General features: G+C 38.3%; 1 protein-coding gene across 3 annotated transcripts in view; it reads left to right on the top strand.

Annotated features, from left to right (window-relative positions):
* ITGA6 (integrin subunit alpha 6) overlaps positions 1-15,096 on the top strand; it is a 23,356-nt gene extending 8,260 nt beyond the window's left edge. Inside the window, exons 8-25 of one of the 3 annotated variants that reach the window (XM_010171747.2) lie at positions 91-218; positions 1,893-1,988; positions 2,496-2,557; positions 3,909-4,066; positions 4,973-5,128; positions 5,844-5,959; positions 7,118-7,307; positions 7,392-7,475; positions 7,659-7,738; positions 7,888-7,965; positions 8,069-8,171; positions 9,244-9,417; positions 10,341-10,439; positions 10,823-10,933; positions 11,018-11,116; positions 11,414-11,539; positions 12,894-13,023; positions 14,728-15,096. In XM_010171747.2, the coding sequence (XP_010170049.1) occupies positions 91-218; positions 1,893-1,988; positions 2,496-2,557; positions 3,909-4,066; positions 4,973-5,128; positions 5,844-5,959; positions 7,118-7,307; positions 7,392-7,475; positions 7,659-7,738; positions 7,888-7,965; positions 8,069-8,171; positions 9,244-9,417; positions 10,341-10,439; positions 10,823-10,933; positions 11,018-11,116; positions 11,414-11,539; positions 12,894-13,001 (1,968 nt within the window). In that variant the 3' untranslated portion in view covers positions 13,002-13,023; positions 14,728-15,096. The remainder of the gene's footprint in view (positions 1-90; positions 219-1,892; positions 1,989-2,495; positions 2,558-3,908; positions 4,067-4,972; positions 5,129-5,843; positions 5,960-7,117; positions 7,308-7,391; positions 7,476-7,658; positions 7,739-7,887; positions 7,966-8,068; positions 8,172-9,243; positions 9,418-10,340; positions 10,440-10,822; positions 10,934-11,017; positions 11,117-11,413; positions 11,540-12,893; positions 13,024-14,727) is intronic. The other 2 variants (XM_029085901.1, XM_029085900.1) reach the window with 2 other exon arrangements.
* Positions 15,097-16,342: the final 1,246 nt, after the last annotated feature.

Below are 16,342 nucleotides of genomic sequence, written 5' to 3'. Positions count from 1 at the left end.
CCCCCCCCCCAACAATTATGTTCACTTGTTACTTATTTCACTTTTATAGCTTTTAAATGTCTGAATTCCCTCAATCTGTTTGCTCTTTAGATTCTTGATGGCGAAAAAACAGGCACCAATTTCTTCGGTTACTCTATTGCTGGAAACATGGACTTGGATAAAAATTCCTACCCCGATATTGCTGTCGGTTCCCTTTCAGATTCTGTGTCTGTGTTCAGGTATTATATACAGAACTGTAACTAATTACACCAAGCTCTTGGTTTTAGTTTTTTAAAAACAAAATACTTAGAAGTAACAAAAAGCTGTTTTTCCTGGAGTGTATTTTTCCTTTTAGAAGTTGGAAATTCAGTGGTGGGGGAGGGGGAATTCCATAAATTGGTTTGTTAGTTTATCCCGCTCTTCTCACGGAGAAGCGGCTGTGCAGTCAGTACAGGGCAAGAGGGTGGATGGGGACAGTCGCTGTGGAGCACTGATGTGTGCAGTGTATCTGTACCCCAGCCTTGCCCTCTGGTAACTTGGATGCCCGCGCCCTTTGACGGACCTACGTTAACCGATACATTTGCTAGAGCTTTTGTTGGCTGCTGTTACAGAAATCTAATCCTGCTTTATTGAAGAGGGAACAAAATGAAACAGGACAGCTCTTGTAGCTGAGGATCCGTAAGCAGTGAGGCCTGTGGCCTTGCTGAGGTTGCAGTGGGGTCCATGAAGCAGCTGTGAGGAAGCCCAGCAGACAGGGTCCTTTTGGATTTCTGTAGCAGATGCCTTATTTAGGGATGAGCTCACTGTCTTTTGCAGACCTCTGCTTTCTTTCCAGTTTAATGTACTGGTTAAGTTGAATCACTAGTACGTAATGAGCAGGAGGAGGACTATCTCCTCATCAGAGCTGAGAATGCTGCACCAAGTTCAGGTCTTTGGTGGTGGCTGTCAGGTCTCAAAGGAGGAGGAGTAGAAACTCCAAAACTGGTTATCTCAAATTTGGGGAAGAAAACAACTTGATCTTTCAGGCAGAATGACCTTTCCTACAATTTTTTTTATGATCCCATCTCTAAGGTGTATAGTATCTGTGTATATAATGCTTATATTGCTTGTGGAAGAGAACAGAGTAGGTGGAGTGGAAGTTGCTTAGATTAGTAAGTGTTCTGCTTACTCAAAAGGAGCTTTAATCATTTGCTGATAAGGGCAGTACAAAAACTTTTTACAAAGGTGAGAGCAAAAACCTTTATGGTGACCAGCAGTGAAAGGGGTGGCCCAGTTAATAGAAATTTGCTAGAAAAGGCGAAAGTGGCTTACTGGCCATTTTAAACAACCTTAGATGCTTCGACAAGAGTGGGATCAGCTCATTCATTTTTTCATGTGAACTGTCTTTTCTCGTCCTTTCCAAAAGAGAAGAGAAAGGGAAAGTCCTCAGGCTGCATTACGGTTACAGCCTACATGCGGAGGAGTCAGGAAATGAAAACATCATTTCCCACAGCCGCCCAGGCTCCACATTAAAGCTGTTGTGAACATTAATCTGAGTCAGCTTTAATACCTACAGTTGCTCACAGGGGCTGAATTACCATTGGAGTGGGAACCATCACTTTGAATTTTCTCTTCTTTGTATGTGTATAAAATGACAACCACAGCATCACGTTAACGTACCCTGCTCCCGTCAGGCATTTAATACAGTTGTAGCTGTCTTCTGTGACTTGCTTTGCTTAGCTTTAAGTAGTTTTCTTTTGTTTCTAACCATTATCAAAACCAAACTCTGTGTTTCTTGCGGTGTCTTTGTTGCAAATCAGTGCAGGCATGGAGGGCATCTGGGATTCACATGAATTATTTCATTACTCTTAAGAGAAACTTTTCCTTCTTTTTTTAATCCCTTCTTTTCTTTCCCAATTTTCTCCCAAACGAAGATCTCGGCCTGTGATAAGCATTAGAAGAAGCATTACAGTACAGCCTGACAGAATTGATCTAAAGAAAAAGAACCCTGAGGACCCGAGTGAAATATGGTAAATTTAAAAGAAATTACTAGATCAGAAGCCTTGGTGTATTGTGTTTTCTGTTGTCAAAAGTCATTCAGTGAGTGACAGTGTTAAAATGAATGGATATGACAGTCGTGCAGGTTAAGCAAATGTATCTACATGTGATCATTTTGACTTCCTCAGTTTGCTGTGACGACTGTGTTAAAGACATGGTGTGGAATATGTTCTGTTTATAATGTCCATTTTTGAAAATTAATGTCACTTTGCCACATAAGACTAACACAAGTATATTAACGTGAACATTCGCTTTCTCATGAGTAGAGGTGTAGGAGCAAATGTCAGAATATACTTTTTCTAATTGCTTATTACCCATTTTTTCTTGCTTTGTAATTTAGTTTAGTAAGAAGCAAATTACTGTTCTGGCATCAAAACCAGTCATAAGACTGAAAATATCAGCCAGTGGACTATTAACTTTGCAGTCTGTTGGACCATGCCTTATTAAAGTTGGTATTAATTTCTTGACACTTTTTGCAGGATGGATGTGAAAGCATGTTTTCAATATACTGCAAACCCCAGTGATTTAAATCCAAGAATAAGTAAGTTTTGAAGATAAATAATCTTGATTTTTGTCACGTTTTTTTGATTGTTTGGGTTTGGTTGGGGTTTTTTTTTTTTCTTTTTCTTCAGAGCATATAATGAAAGAATAGTACTGAAGTTATAGTGACTCATCTCAGAATGTGACTGTCAGAGTTAAAATGTGACTCAATACTACGGTCAATCAGCTATCACACTATCTGCATTTAGAGTCATGCTGGTGGGTTAGGAAGCTCTGTGGGTGGCAGACTGAACTGAAGCTTTCTGGAAAATAGAAGTGCCAGCGAGCAAGTGGCTGCCGTACAGACCAAAACCATTTTGACTCCCTGGGTTACTGCTGCTTTAGAAATAGTTTTAAAAGCCCATTTTATGTATCATTAGTAAGCATTATTTCTTATTGGAGACTTACCCTATGAAACAGTGTTCTGCATTCATGAAAATGGTTTTGTGGAAATTGGTAACTGAATTAAAAAAATCTTTGTATTAATAGGAGCCTGGAAGACTGTGCCATAAACATAGTTAAAAGTATAAAGCATTAGTTTCTGTCTCCTGTTTTTTCTCGTTACAATGCTGCTGTAACTACACCTCAAAAAACTGTGAAGGGTTTTGAGAGGAAATGAGAAGAATTTTAAGCCCAAACCCCCTTCTCTTCCTGTGTTGTCTTGAGTTTCCATAGGATGTGCTTGAATAAGGTCCTGGTCCTTCAAGAGCTGAAGCGCTTTCAGCTCTCAGATACGGCTCACGTCTGTTTGTCCGTGTGCTCCTGAGGCTTGGCCTGCTCAGTGCCGTTCCCAGCCTTGCAATATTGAATTAACTCAGTGAATACAGAGACGATTAAAAAATGCACAGAGTTCAGATCTGTCAAAACATGCCACAGCACGGAGCTGGAAAGCCCTAGTCACACTTTTGCTTTCAGTGTTGAAACAGTGTACCTTGACCTTCAAGTAGTGCTGGCTGCTTAGGTGCTGTCTGAGAGCAGGACAAAAGAGAAATCAAGGCAGCTGAGTCAGAGTGTTTAGAGAGTTTTGTATCTCAGCCCTCTGCTGGCTCCACAGCAGCAATGACAGCTCCTCCAGACTGCTGGTAAAGCAGCGGGCTGCTTTTGGAATAAAAGGGTTTGGTTCAGAACTTCCCTGCAGATACCTGCACAGGGTACCTGGCCCTCAACTGGAGAGGGATGAAACTGACTGAGAAAGTTTTTTGTAAATAACTGAAAACAGTTTGTTAAGCCCATCACCAGCTGAAACAGTCTCCTAGAATAACATTGTAAGATCATACCTGGAAAAAAATAAAGTTCTTTTTAATAAGGCAAGGGTTCTTTTTTGTAGTGACCCACTTTATTTCTTGATGTAGAGATCAACTATACATTTGAAGCAGAAAACGAGAGGAGGCAGTTAGGCCTGCCATCTAGGGTGCGCTTTAAAGACCACCTGTCTGATCAGTTTACTGCAAGTACAACCCTAAGGGGACAGAACTCAAAAGAGTGTGTGACAACCAAGCTTGTACTGCAGGTAAGGCAAAGTATTTTATTCTTATTTCATTCAGATCCATTTAAAACAAAAGCATGCTCCTTTTTTTCAGCCTTATGGTAGCTTTGTATATAACTTAAAAGTCACATGCAAAATAAAGCTTCAAAACTAGAAAACAACCATAGTTCAGTAGGACCTTACTATTCCCTGCACACATGCTGCTTCTTCCTGTTGCCTTTCTGACACAGTATGAATAAAAGTTGTAGCCAGTGCAGCGTGCTTGGGAGGTCAACAGAGCTGAACTAACTTAGAACAAAGGAGGGGGAATAAATACCAAAGCTGGAGAGCTGTTTCCAGCAGAAGTAATTGTTGGAGAATTTAACGGTGGGACTGGCTAGGAAAAGAATTTTAACCCATGGGTTTCGGAGGGGGTGAATGGGCAGGACAAGGAAGCTTGGTATGTGCTTCCTGACTTGGCTGCTACACGCCCTTAAAGGTGGCATCGCTCCAGCAGCTGAACCGATTCTCTGATCGGTGGCTCAGCAGTAACGAGCCTCCAAGGCTGCTTGTGACCACAGCAATTTAAGAGCTTGAATTTATGCAATAAGGAGAATTTGTTTTACTTTTTTTTTGTTGTACTGTGAATTTTACTGTTGTACTGTGAATTTCACTTGCCTGAGCTACCATCTGCTGTTCATAGGAATTCTTAACAGTGAGAGAAAACATCAGATTGAGAAGCCGGGGGGGAGACAGTAGGGCTCAGCTCCTTGTGTTCTTGCACATTTTTAAAAAATGCTGGGTTTCTATATGGTGAATAGTTTTAATACTGCAAAATGTAGCCAAAAAGATTTTGCTTTACTGCTTGTTCTAAAAGGTGTATCAAAAAGTAGTCTTTGTGTTTCTTCTCTGCACTGTACACTAACTATGCCATTTAAAATATCTTAACAGGAAAAAATTAAAGATAAGCTACGCCCCATTCCAATATCAGTCAGTGTTAAAATTGCTGGCCTGGAGTCTAGCTCACCATCCACAAGAAAAGAGAGAGCACTTCCGGATCTTATACCAATTCTGAATTCAAATGAATCTGAAACAAAGACCACAAAGGTAAGCCTTTGATATCGTATTTTCCCATAAATCTGCAGTTTGCTAAATCACAGAATTTTAAAGACTCTAGAAAGCTAAATTATGACCAAAGGAAATGACTAGGGTGGCACTGGACTTCTCACTACTGACTTGTATTTTTTAATGAACTTGTTATAAAATGTTATGAAATAGCTCCTGTATTTCTTTTGCAATTACAGTGAAGCTGGTATAGCTGCTAGGTTGTTTTTATTTTTCCTCTCCCCAACAAGTTTAGGAGGAAATGTACTTTTGATTAAAAAAGAAAATCCATGTTGCACATCACAAAATATCATGCAGTCTGATTCTTCCATGGTTAGGATGCTGTAACAGCATTAGAGTGCTGCAGCAGTGATGTAAAAGAGAGGGAACATCTCAGGTAAAAGATCTCATTTCCTTAACGCTCACTGAAGAATCGGACTGAGGGATGTTTTTCCTCATTAGAAGTGTACCTCTTACTTAGAATTATCTAACTCTGCCTTTTAGTCACATTTAAAGTTCTAAATTAGCAGCATCAAGGGTTTTGTCTTGCAAAGAAAAACTCTCTTGACAGGCAAGAAGTAAGAGTCTGGTTCAAATCTTACTCTATCCAGGAAAGTGTCTACGAGTTCTCTGTAGATGCTTTATGCAGTGCACGTCAGAAATCTGTTTTAGGCTAGCATCATGTGGCATGCAGTAAAAGTGCTTTGGTTTTACCTAGGTGGAGTTCTTAAAAGAAGGATGTGGAGATGACAATGAATGTCACAGCAATCTGAAACTTCAGTACCGGTTTTGCGCTAGAGAAGGAAATGAAGACAGGTTTACTTATTTACCAATGTAAGCCTTGATTAATGCATTGTTAAAATTCAAATCGCTCACAAGTGCTTAAGAGAACAGGAGAGGGTTTTGGGAGATAGAGCAGCTTTGTTCTGGTAGTCTGGCAAATGCAGCCCTGCGTAGTAGTACTGATCTGTCAGGGTGAAGAAGGTGGGGGACTGGGGACGAGCTTCAGGAGAAGAGCCATGGTACAGCCAAAGCCATGTATATTTTACAAGAAAAAAGTAGGCCAGTAGATTTATTCAGAGAAAATTAATCACTATTAAACATGAGTGTGGTGGTTTGGGTGGATTCACCCTTTTGCTTGCAGCTTGCAGCCAAACACAGCCTGCTCTATCACCCTCCTGCCCCCCCCCTCACCCAGGGAGCAGGGGAGAGAATTTGGAAAGAAGGGCGAAGACTCACGGGTTGAGATAAAAACTATTTACTAATTAAAAGAAAAATGATAATGATAACAACAGTAATAACAGACTGTACAAATGAGTGATACACGGTGCTCACCGCCCACTGACCAATGCCCAGCCTGTGCCAGCTAACGATCCCGGAGTCGAGACGGTCCCGAACCGAAACCCCGGAAGAGTGAGCCCGAGCGATCCCCGAGAGAAGTGCCCTGTCTTCCGGTCAACCCTGGTTAATATACTGACATGACGTGATATGATATGGAATATTTCATTGGCACAACCAGATGCCAGTTTTGGGTTTTGCTCCTCACTGCGCTTCCCCCTCCCAGTCCTAATGCAGCTGTGAAACAAACAGCGTGGCCTTGAGCTGTAGCAACACAAGTACTGTTATCAAAGTTCTTCTCATGATATGTCTGAACTGAAACACTGAAAGTAAAATACTGCTATTCTAATTACTAAAAAGAAAATTAACTCTACCCTAGCAAAACCAGGACAATGAGCCAGATCCAAGTGCTGGTTCAGAAATACTATTAACTATTGATTACTTGAGGGGTTTTGTCCTGTTAACTGCTGGTCACTTTCAGAGACAAAATAGTGGTCTGGGAAAAAAGCCTATGGCCATTTATGTGTTTATGGTCTTAGAGTAATTCTTCCCTAATAGAGGGAATTTTATTTGGGTAAAGCGTAGTAAGAAGCAGACTTCCATACACATTTGTTTTCCTAATGCACACAACCCTGTGTACTCTTGCTTGTGTAGTGAAAATGGCATGCCAGTGCTTGTTCTGAAAGATCAGAAAGATATTGCCCTGGAAATAACAGTGACAAACAATCCATCTGATGCAAAAAATCCACAAAAAGATGGTGAAGATGCATATGAAGCTAAACTAATCGCGACTTTTCCAGACAGTTTGACGTATTCGGCATTCAGGGAGATGAGGGGTTATCCTGTAAGTATTTTTCAGAGAAAAGATATTCAAATTTTAAAACATTTTCAGCATATTTTTACTTTTAAATGTATTCTGTTTAATCAGGAAAAACAGCTAACGTGTGGTGCTAACCAAAATGGTTCTCAAGCAGAGTGTGAACTTGGAAATCCTTTCAAAAGAAATTCTAATGTAAGTTTCACCTATTTTACTCAAGTTATCTGATTCCTAACTGCAGTTGTCCAAAGTTTGTGTGTGTCATAACTGGAAATTTGGTTTGGATCTGTCTTTTGACGGTGTATTTCTATACTATTGCATATATTAATATATTTTATAAAATGTTTACATATTTCATGGATGTTCTTTCTTGTCTAGGTAACCTTTTATCTGATCTTAAGTACCACTAAAGTTAATGTTGATACAACAGACTTGGACATTAATCTGAAGTTGGAAACGTAAGGTTTTTATGTGTGTGCATGCTATGTTTCTATAAACAGTTGTAAACATTTTGAATTAATTTGAGTCACAACCAAAATCAATTTAATAGTAAAGTGAAAACTGCTAGATTTGTAAAATGAACAGCATTGTTTCCTTTCCGTTGTAGAACAAGCACTCAAGTTAATTCGACTCCCATTACAGCTAGTGCTAAAGTGGTTCTTGAATTGCTTTTATCACTCACTGGGTAAGTGGTGATAGCATAACAACTGGGGGGGCTGGGGACGACAGGTTTGCTGCAGACTTCATTAAAATCTGGTAATTCTCCTTCCCCACCCCCACCTGAACAGAGTTGCCAAGCCTTCTCAGGTGTATTTTGGAGGTAACATTGTTGGTGAGAGTGCTATGAAATCTGAAGATCATATTGGAAACCTCATAGAGTATGAATTCAGAGTGAGTAATTTAGATTAATGCCAATAGCTGCTTTTAATCAGATGAAGAGCTTCTCTCTATGCATATGAATACTTGGAAAAGTTGCTGGATTTAAAACTTGCTTTTCTTGTCCCAAAATCCTGACTCCCTGATCAGAACATGCAGTCTGACTGCATACTAGAGCTTCTTTAGGCCTTGACGTTTTGCTGTCATGCTTTGAGGAAGTGTCCCGAGGCTGGCTGTACACTTTTTTTTGAGCAGTTCTTGAGTTGTACAGCGCAAACCCCCCTGCAGGCAGGGAAAACCTGAAACCACGCCCTGCTGTGAGCTGATGCGCACAGACAGCGAACGTGTGTACTTCCTGCAAGCAGGACTGAGCAGCACAAGAGAAGACACTGTGGGAGCCACTGAATGTTGTGGGTCTCTTTCACTCTCTTGGTCTTCTGCCTAATTAATTAATCATGGAGAAGACTAAAAGAGACTCTTTTGGTTCTGCAAAACCTTGGTTTGTCAGCAAGAGTGCTGTTTTTTCTACATCATTAATGCAAGCCCCTCTGTCTTTGTACATAATAGTTTGTCAGGATTAAAGTCAATCTCTGTCAGTCCTTTACTTCCTTCTGTACCTGCATGTATGTATTAAAGTAGAAGCAGTTAGAATATCTGGTTTAGAACTTCCTGTTATGAACAGTAACTCTAAGAAAGCAAAAAAAAAAAAAAGGTTGGGAAACACCTTCCAGACTTAGGAGAGCAAGAGCTGGTTATCTTTCTGCCTCAGTTATGTACCTGAATGATTTGTTAACTCTAAATTGGAGTTGGTGTTGTTGTTTCACATGCAGGTAGATTTCTAAAGTCAAAATAGTTCATGTTAGGGAATTCTAATGCTTGTATGTTAAACTCTGTATTTACTTGCTATCCAAGTGTGCTAGTTTTAGTATATGCTTTGTTTTTATATTCTCTTTCGACTGTCTTCATGTCATTTTATACTTCCTGTTAGCTGCATGCTTAAAACTTGCCCATGTCAATAACATTTTTGATTGAGAAGAAAATACCTTTTAAAAGTATTTCACAGTTTAAAGAATATTTGTTTTAACAGGTAACTAACTTGGGCAGACCACTGAAAACATTTGGTACCGCTTCCCTGGACATTCAGTGGCCAAAAGAAATTAGTAATGGCAAATGGCTTCTTTATTTGATGAAAATAGATTCCAAAGGCTTGGAAAAAGTCTCCTGTCAACCTGAGAGAGAAATCAATAGTTTGCATGTTGCGGTATGTTACCCTGTCTTCTGTTCATGAATTGGTACATGAAAGCACCGCAGCATGTGACAGTAGGGTATAAGAGCTTGCCTCCAGAAGGATTTTTTTTTGGCTCACAAGCAAATACCTGAACAATGTATCAAGTGTTAAGCTTATTAGGAAACTGCACAACAGCTAATGAGATAGATGCTATGTCATGGTGACTTGTTGCAGTGAGCACTGTTGTCATATGCTCTCACAGGATGAAATTGCTGATTGCTTTAACAAATTCCATCAACATTATTGAAATGTGATTGAGTACTTACACAGGAAACAATAAACAGCAGTAAACATCTCCCCAGCCTGGGAGAATTCCATGTATTCTTTTTAAAGAGAAAGGGCTTGCACTTAAATTTACTTATTTTCAACAAATCTGATAAAAATAATTTCTCAAGCAGGAGTTTCATGGCCCTTCATTGTGTTTATCTAGCAAGACTTTTTTCCTAAAACCCAAGCCTTCATTTTTTTTTTTCCATGTAATCTTAAGATCATTTGGAAGTTTTAATTTTCAACATTAAACCTGCATACACATGAACCCATTCTTGTCAGATCACTATGTTAATAAAACTTTCAGTAAATGTAATTAGTATACAGTTAAAAAAACCCAAAACAACAAAACATCTGCTGACCTTGGCACAATCATATTCTTTTAGCACAGCAACATTAATACCCTTTGTATAGAACAAAAATGGAAATAGCATTGAAAACTTTATAAATCTCATCTAAAACCCCCTTGGCCTATGCAAGAAAGTAGTCAGCTGACCTTTCTTTAGTTTATCTCAAGTTCTAGTAACTGTCACACACTGAACTCCTGTTTCTGCTTGTGTGTCAGAATTAAGAGACAGTTATGATGCACTACTAAAACTCTTCTTGCTCTTTTTTTGTTTTTCTTTTAGGAATCCCACAACTCGAGAAGGAAACGTGAGGTTGCAGAGAAGCAAATTACAGACAGCAAGACGTTTTCTTTATTCTCAGAAAGAAAATACAAGACCTTGGTAAGCATACTGCACCAACTGTAGTCTTGTCAGATACCTCCCCCTGCACTTGGATGGCTTTTCTGAGATCGGCAGGGTGAAAGAAGGTATCTCTTTGCTTTATTTTATCTTAAATCCAAGTATTGGTGCTTTAAAAATGTAACCATTTAGATTATCTACTGATAAGAGAGAAATAGGTAAGAACTTTGCATAGTTACCTATAGTAAAATAAACAGGTAATAGCATCTTTATTGTATTTTCCTGTTGCTGCCAGTTTCAAACAGATTTCAGTTCTTGCACATAAATATCCTGCATATAACCAAATTTTTAATCTTGGGGAGGGCGGGGTTTAAACAATTTGTGAGGATGCATTTTTATTTACACGTAGAAATTTGTAATTGCAGGACTGCAACGTGAATGCACGCTGTGTGGACATAAAATGTCCCCTGAAGGGTTTGGACAGCAAGGCATCTATTGTGCTGCGTTCCAGACTGTGGAACAGTACTTTCTTAGAAGTAAGTCATCTTATCTGCTGTTGTTTGGACTGTCCAAGTTCTTTGCTGTTCCGTGTCTAATGTCCATATTTTATTTTGGAACAGGAGTACTCCAAAATGAATTACCTGGACATTCTTGTTAGGGCTTCCATCAGTGTTCCTGCTGCAGCTAAGAACGTTAAACTCTCAAATGAAGTTGCTCAGGTGGGTCCAGCATTTAATCCTACCCATATGTTATGGTTGTGATGTTTACAGCTTATCTCAAAGACTGGAAAAAAACCCCATTTAAAACCAAAAATAGCTAAAAGTTTAGCTTTTTGACTGAGTTTTGAATTGTTTGTTTTTACTTTTTAATCGCTACCATACCAGTAGAACCTTTTTCTTCAAAAACACTTTGTACAAGAGAGAGAGAAGACATATTCTTAGAGAAAAGACTATAAATTGCAGCTTTATGTTAAACTTAGATATCTGTTTCTGAACTGCTCCTTCCATCTCCTTTAGGTGCGTGTTACTGTCTTTCCTGTAAAACCAGTAGCACTTTATACAGGAGTGCCTTGGTGGATCATCTCGGTGGCTATTTTTGCTGGAATACTGATGCTTGCACTGTTAGTATTCTTACTATGGAAGGTGAGTTTTCATTCATCTGGTTATTCTGCATTTCCTGGTCTACAGCTGACAAGACAGCAAACTAATTAAGCAAATGATTAAGTATTTTGGTTTGTATTTGGGACTTAAAATAGAACAAAACTGCCCAAACCATAGATTACCTCTATCAGTATCTCAGTGTTTACAGCATTTGGAATGAAAATGGTTACACGGGAAGAGTTGTTATGAAATTTTTCTGTTTCCACATCCCCAAAAGGAAGTACTTTGAGCTCTGAGCAGAACTTGAGACAAATGTTCAGAGACCACAGCTGCTTTGAAACAGATGCATACAACTAATTGGGGCTTCTGTAGTTAGGTGTAAAACTTCATGTGAACTGTCTACAAATGTTAGCAGGGCTTTTTGTTCTCATAACATTAGAAATACCATTAAACTGACAGGAGGTGAAAATAACCAAAAGGTACAGAAACAATACACAGCCAAGTGCGTTAGTGAATTTCTGTTGTATTGGCTTTTTATCTTAGAAACCCTAAAGAAGTATAACAAAAGGTTAACAGCTTGCAAAAGACAAAAATCTAGCACCTGTTTTTCTAACTACCTTTGGCATTTTTACAGCTAATTGTGGTTCCAAGTATAACAGGGCAGTCCTTTTAGTTTTAGTTTTTATAGGCACAGGCAGTTAGTATTTGCTCTTATGGGACAGCAGCAAGTCATTAAGAAAGGAGAGGTGAAGAATATCCTTTGTCATTTACTTTCTTGTGGAGAAACTGCAGCAATTTGCTTTGCTGAGGAGTTACTATTTGCTGCAGGTTACTTCTCACAGGATAGTTCCAACTTCCTTATTTTCTAATAAATGCCCAGGCCCTGCTGCAAATCTTCCTGATGAATCAATATGTTGGGTGGGCTCTTGGGTTATAACTACTAGTGTTTTACTGCACACATTTTCACACACACAGAGCATAAAATGCTTCTTTTGATGACAAACACTATGCAGTCTTATGAAGAACAAACACAGTATTTCAAAAACAGTTACATGATTGGTTTAAGACAATGCTTGTGTTGTACAGGTCAAAGCAGTGCTCACTTTTATTCTGCCCTATGGCTTTGTCTATCCTGTGCACTAGTCCACAAACAGATTTCTGTACAGACTTCTTTCTGCTCTTCACAGCCAGGTTTAGTTGCTGTGGACAGACTTAGTCCAAGTTCTCAGATCTAGAAAACAGCTGAGTTCTTGTGTGTTTCGTTGTTTTGGGGTTTTTTTTTTAAAGCCTATGAAGGGATAATGTGAAGGTAGTTCAGAGTTAATTTAAGTCAGTTTTAATAGATTTGACTTTTTCCAGTCCACAAAAATTGACTAAATACCTTGCTTCCTTTTAGTGTGGTTTCTTCAAGAGAAATAAGAAAGATCATTACGATGCCACATATCACAAGGCTGAGATCCATGCTCAGCCATCTGATAAAGAGAGGCTTACTTCTGATGCATAGTATTGATCTACTTCTGTAATTGGTAATTGATGATATTTCTTAATTTTTAGCTGTGGCACATGCTATGGTTGCGGTGGCTAACTACGGAGCTTTTACTGCATATGTTCTATTAACTTCTGGATTTCAAACTATCGTACTCGCTTGCTCATTTTGTCAATAGATTTTCAGCTTTTGATGCACATGAACAAACACAGGTGTTCACCTTGGTCTGAAATTTGTTTATTTTTCTAGAAAACATCATCTGTTGCAATGTTTTTTAAATTTATGTTTTAACAGTAAAAGTAAGATTTTTATTTTTTTTTAAGCTTGAGGGATGGTAATCAGCACTGCAGAGTTAAGGTTTAAAGCAAAGACTACGTGGACAATAGAGAAATTTGCTCTACTAACGTTTAGTGCATGCTAAGATACATGTTGCTTATAATGAAAGGGGTTTTCACAATGAGAGTTTAATTACTGTGGAAACATCTGTTTTCCTTCCATTAATTCTAAGGTACACTTTTCCAGGAAGATACTTTCCTCTGCTGAAGCTACTAGATGCATGATGATGTTTGCCTCTAGCAACCTTTTCTCCATTTAACATGTTGATGTACCTGCACGTACATTATATTAATAAGTGACGCTTGGGATCAGGGGGTGGGGAGGAATTCTTAACTAAAATATGTCAAAACAAAGTTTAATGAAATCTTACTTAAGAGATGGATAAAGATATGTCTACACCTGGATGTGATTTTTTTAAAAAATTCAGTTCCATGCAAGTTCTAATATTATTTTTTGTTAAAAAACCCCAAACGAAATAAAAAACCCCACAATCCCAAATACCATCAACAAAACCTTGCCATTTAATCTTTTTTTTTTTAAATTATTTTTCCTAGCAGTGTCTAATGACAGCTGGATGGCAGTGTCTCTTAACCTTAATCTTGACCCATTAGCTTGTAAAGTTGAGTGTCTGTCCATCATCATCTTTGTAACACTGTGACCATAACTCCATTTTGTTTTGAAAATTAATTTCAGTCCATTCCTCAATAGTTAAAATTATTTTTTACAGTGGCTTTGAATCAAAAAATTGCAGGGCACAAATAAGCTGTACTAGATTTCATCTAGGGAGACTGGTGTAGTGGCACATGACAAAAGTTTTCAAGTTATGCCTGTTTTTTATCCTATGGCAAACTAAACACAACTCATGTTCCAAGTGTAGATAGTTCAGGTGACTGTAGTTGAGATGATGCTTTGGAAAACAAGGCCAAACTTGTAACTTTCCTTGAAGACCCTGGAAATCTTTCTGTAGGTTTTTAAAGGTAAATCACATCACCATACAGGAAGATCCTGCAGTATGTACCTACCTTTGGTTCAGGAGACGCATGCTTTCCTGAACTGTGTCTGCTTCTTTGTGCAGCCTTGAATTATCGCATTATATGAATGAATAGCTTTATAAGAAGACTTACAGACTTGTAAATCAAATGTAGAAAGTTAGCGGATGGAATATTTTCAAGGTATTGGATTACCAGATTGTCAGACTACGCCACTTGTCTTAAACTGCTGGAACGACTCACACAGACCTGCTGGCTCACATTTTTACAGCTACATATGCTACATTTTTGGCCTATATATTTTTGTTTCCAATTTTCTTACCTGTATGTCTGTGCAACGGAAGAATTTATTGCCTCTGTAATTGTAGCACTTTGGCAGCAACTTAAACCTAAACTGTTCTTTTTCTTCTCTGCCCCAGTGCGGGTTCTTCCAGCGTTCTAGGTACGAAGACAGTGTCCCCCGATATCATGCTGTAAGAATTCGAAAAGAAGAGCGACAGATTAAAGATGGGAAATGCAAAGACCTTGAGACAAAACAGTGGTTCACAAAATGGAACGAAAATGAAAGTTATTCTTAGGGGAAAAAATATTTTCATCCACAAAGTTAAGAGAGAGGTTAATGTTTTCATTAATGGAATACTGATGGAGTTAGATGTATGAACACTATGGACATTCACCATTTGATTGTAGATATTACTACTTATATTGAGGCTTTTGTTTGCACAGTTAAAATTGCTTCTACAGACTTTATTTGCATTATTTAATTTCTAGACTGCCTCTTTCCCCCTTCAAATCTAACTCACACATTAGAAGATAATGTGTTGATTTGGGGTCTTTCTGCAAAACCACTATGGTAGACCTTTTCCTGTGATCCTGGCCTTCTTCCTAGGTATGCAAGGAATGCATGGTTAAGGTCAAGACAGGTTCTCCATCCTTCCCTCAATGCCTAGTCCGTCATAAACACGCAGTGGCCTTAACACACTTTATTCAAGTATAACCTGAAGACCTGCAAATCTATTTTAGTCATAAACTTTGCCTGCTGCAGTAGTTAGGGCTTAACAAAAAGCATCATCTTAAATTACATGTGCAATAGGTCTGTTACTTGGTATTTTCATTGTTTTGTTTTTTAAGATCAGATTGTGTGATTCTTGCTCACAACAAATATACACAGGTTTTTTTTAAGAGAGGCTTGAATATTAGATGTACTTTTTTGTATATATATATTTTTAGTCATTTTTGTATTTATTTTTGTTACAAATCATTGTCTTTGACTGTTAGGTCAAAGACTTAACTGAACCTTTAAATCCACTGTGTTTTTGAACTTCAGATTATGAGACCTGAGACTTTCACTGCATTTCAATAAGTCCCTGAAGGTGCCAATGCTTTCTAAAAATGTAAATATTTATTTCAATGATGTGTATGGGGGCTTTCTCTTCCTGATACTTGTAACTTTATGTAATAGGAATTACCAGGTCTTGTAACATGATTTATATATTACTACAGACTATTTAATGATTTGGACACCAAGCAGAAGTAGGGTTTTTAGATACGTTTTATACTTACTGCAAGAAGTGAGAGCTTCTCTGGAAACAGCTGTCGAGCTTCATAAGGACTTCCTGTTTGGCAAAAGGCATTGACTACTGCAACTGTTATACAGCACTTGAAGGAGGCTGTAACTGCCTGACTTACCTTAACTGTGGGGATCTGAGCTGATCCGCGGTGAGACTACTGAATCATCTTGAATACCTGAATGTTGGTAAAAGCAGAACCACAATGTTGTGTTTATCAGTAATTAGTTATTGTAACATAACTGATAAAACTATTTAAAGAGTTTACTTTTTTTACTTATGTTCTAAAGTGTTGGTACTACTTAAGAACAAAGACTTAGTTCGCAATTGTTTATTCCATGTGAAACAAAATTCTGCTCAAAAAAGTATGCATGTTAATTATGCTAATAATTTGAACTATGCAAAAACCTCTTGGTACTTTTTCCCCTCATAGGGTAAAAACCTGCTAGGAGGGCAGTTGTCAAGT

The sequence above is a fragment of the Antrostomus carolinensis genome, unplaced genomic scaffold (assembly GCF_000700745.2).
Source record: "Antrostomus carolinensis isolate BGI_N321 unplaced genomic scaffold, ASM70074v2 scaffold22177, whole genome shotgun sequence".
Lineage (NCBI taxonomy): Eukaryota > Metazoa > Chordata > Aves > Caprimulgiformes > Caprimulgidae > Antrostomus > Antrostomus carolinensis.
Note: the sequence above shows the minus strand (reverse complement) of the source record. Positions and strands in the feature narration are given on the sequence as shown.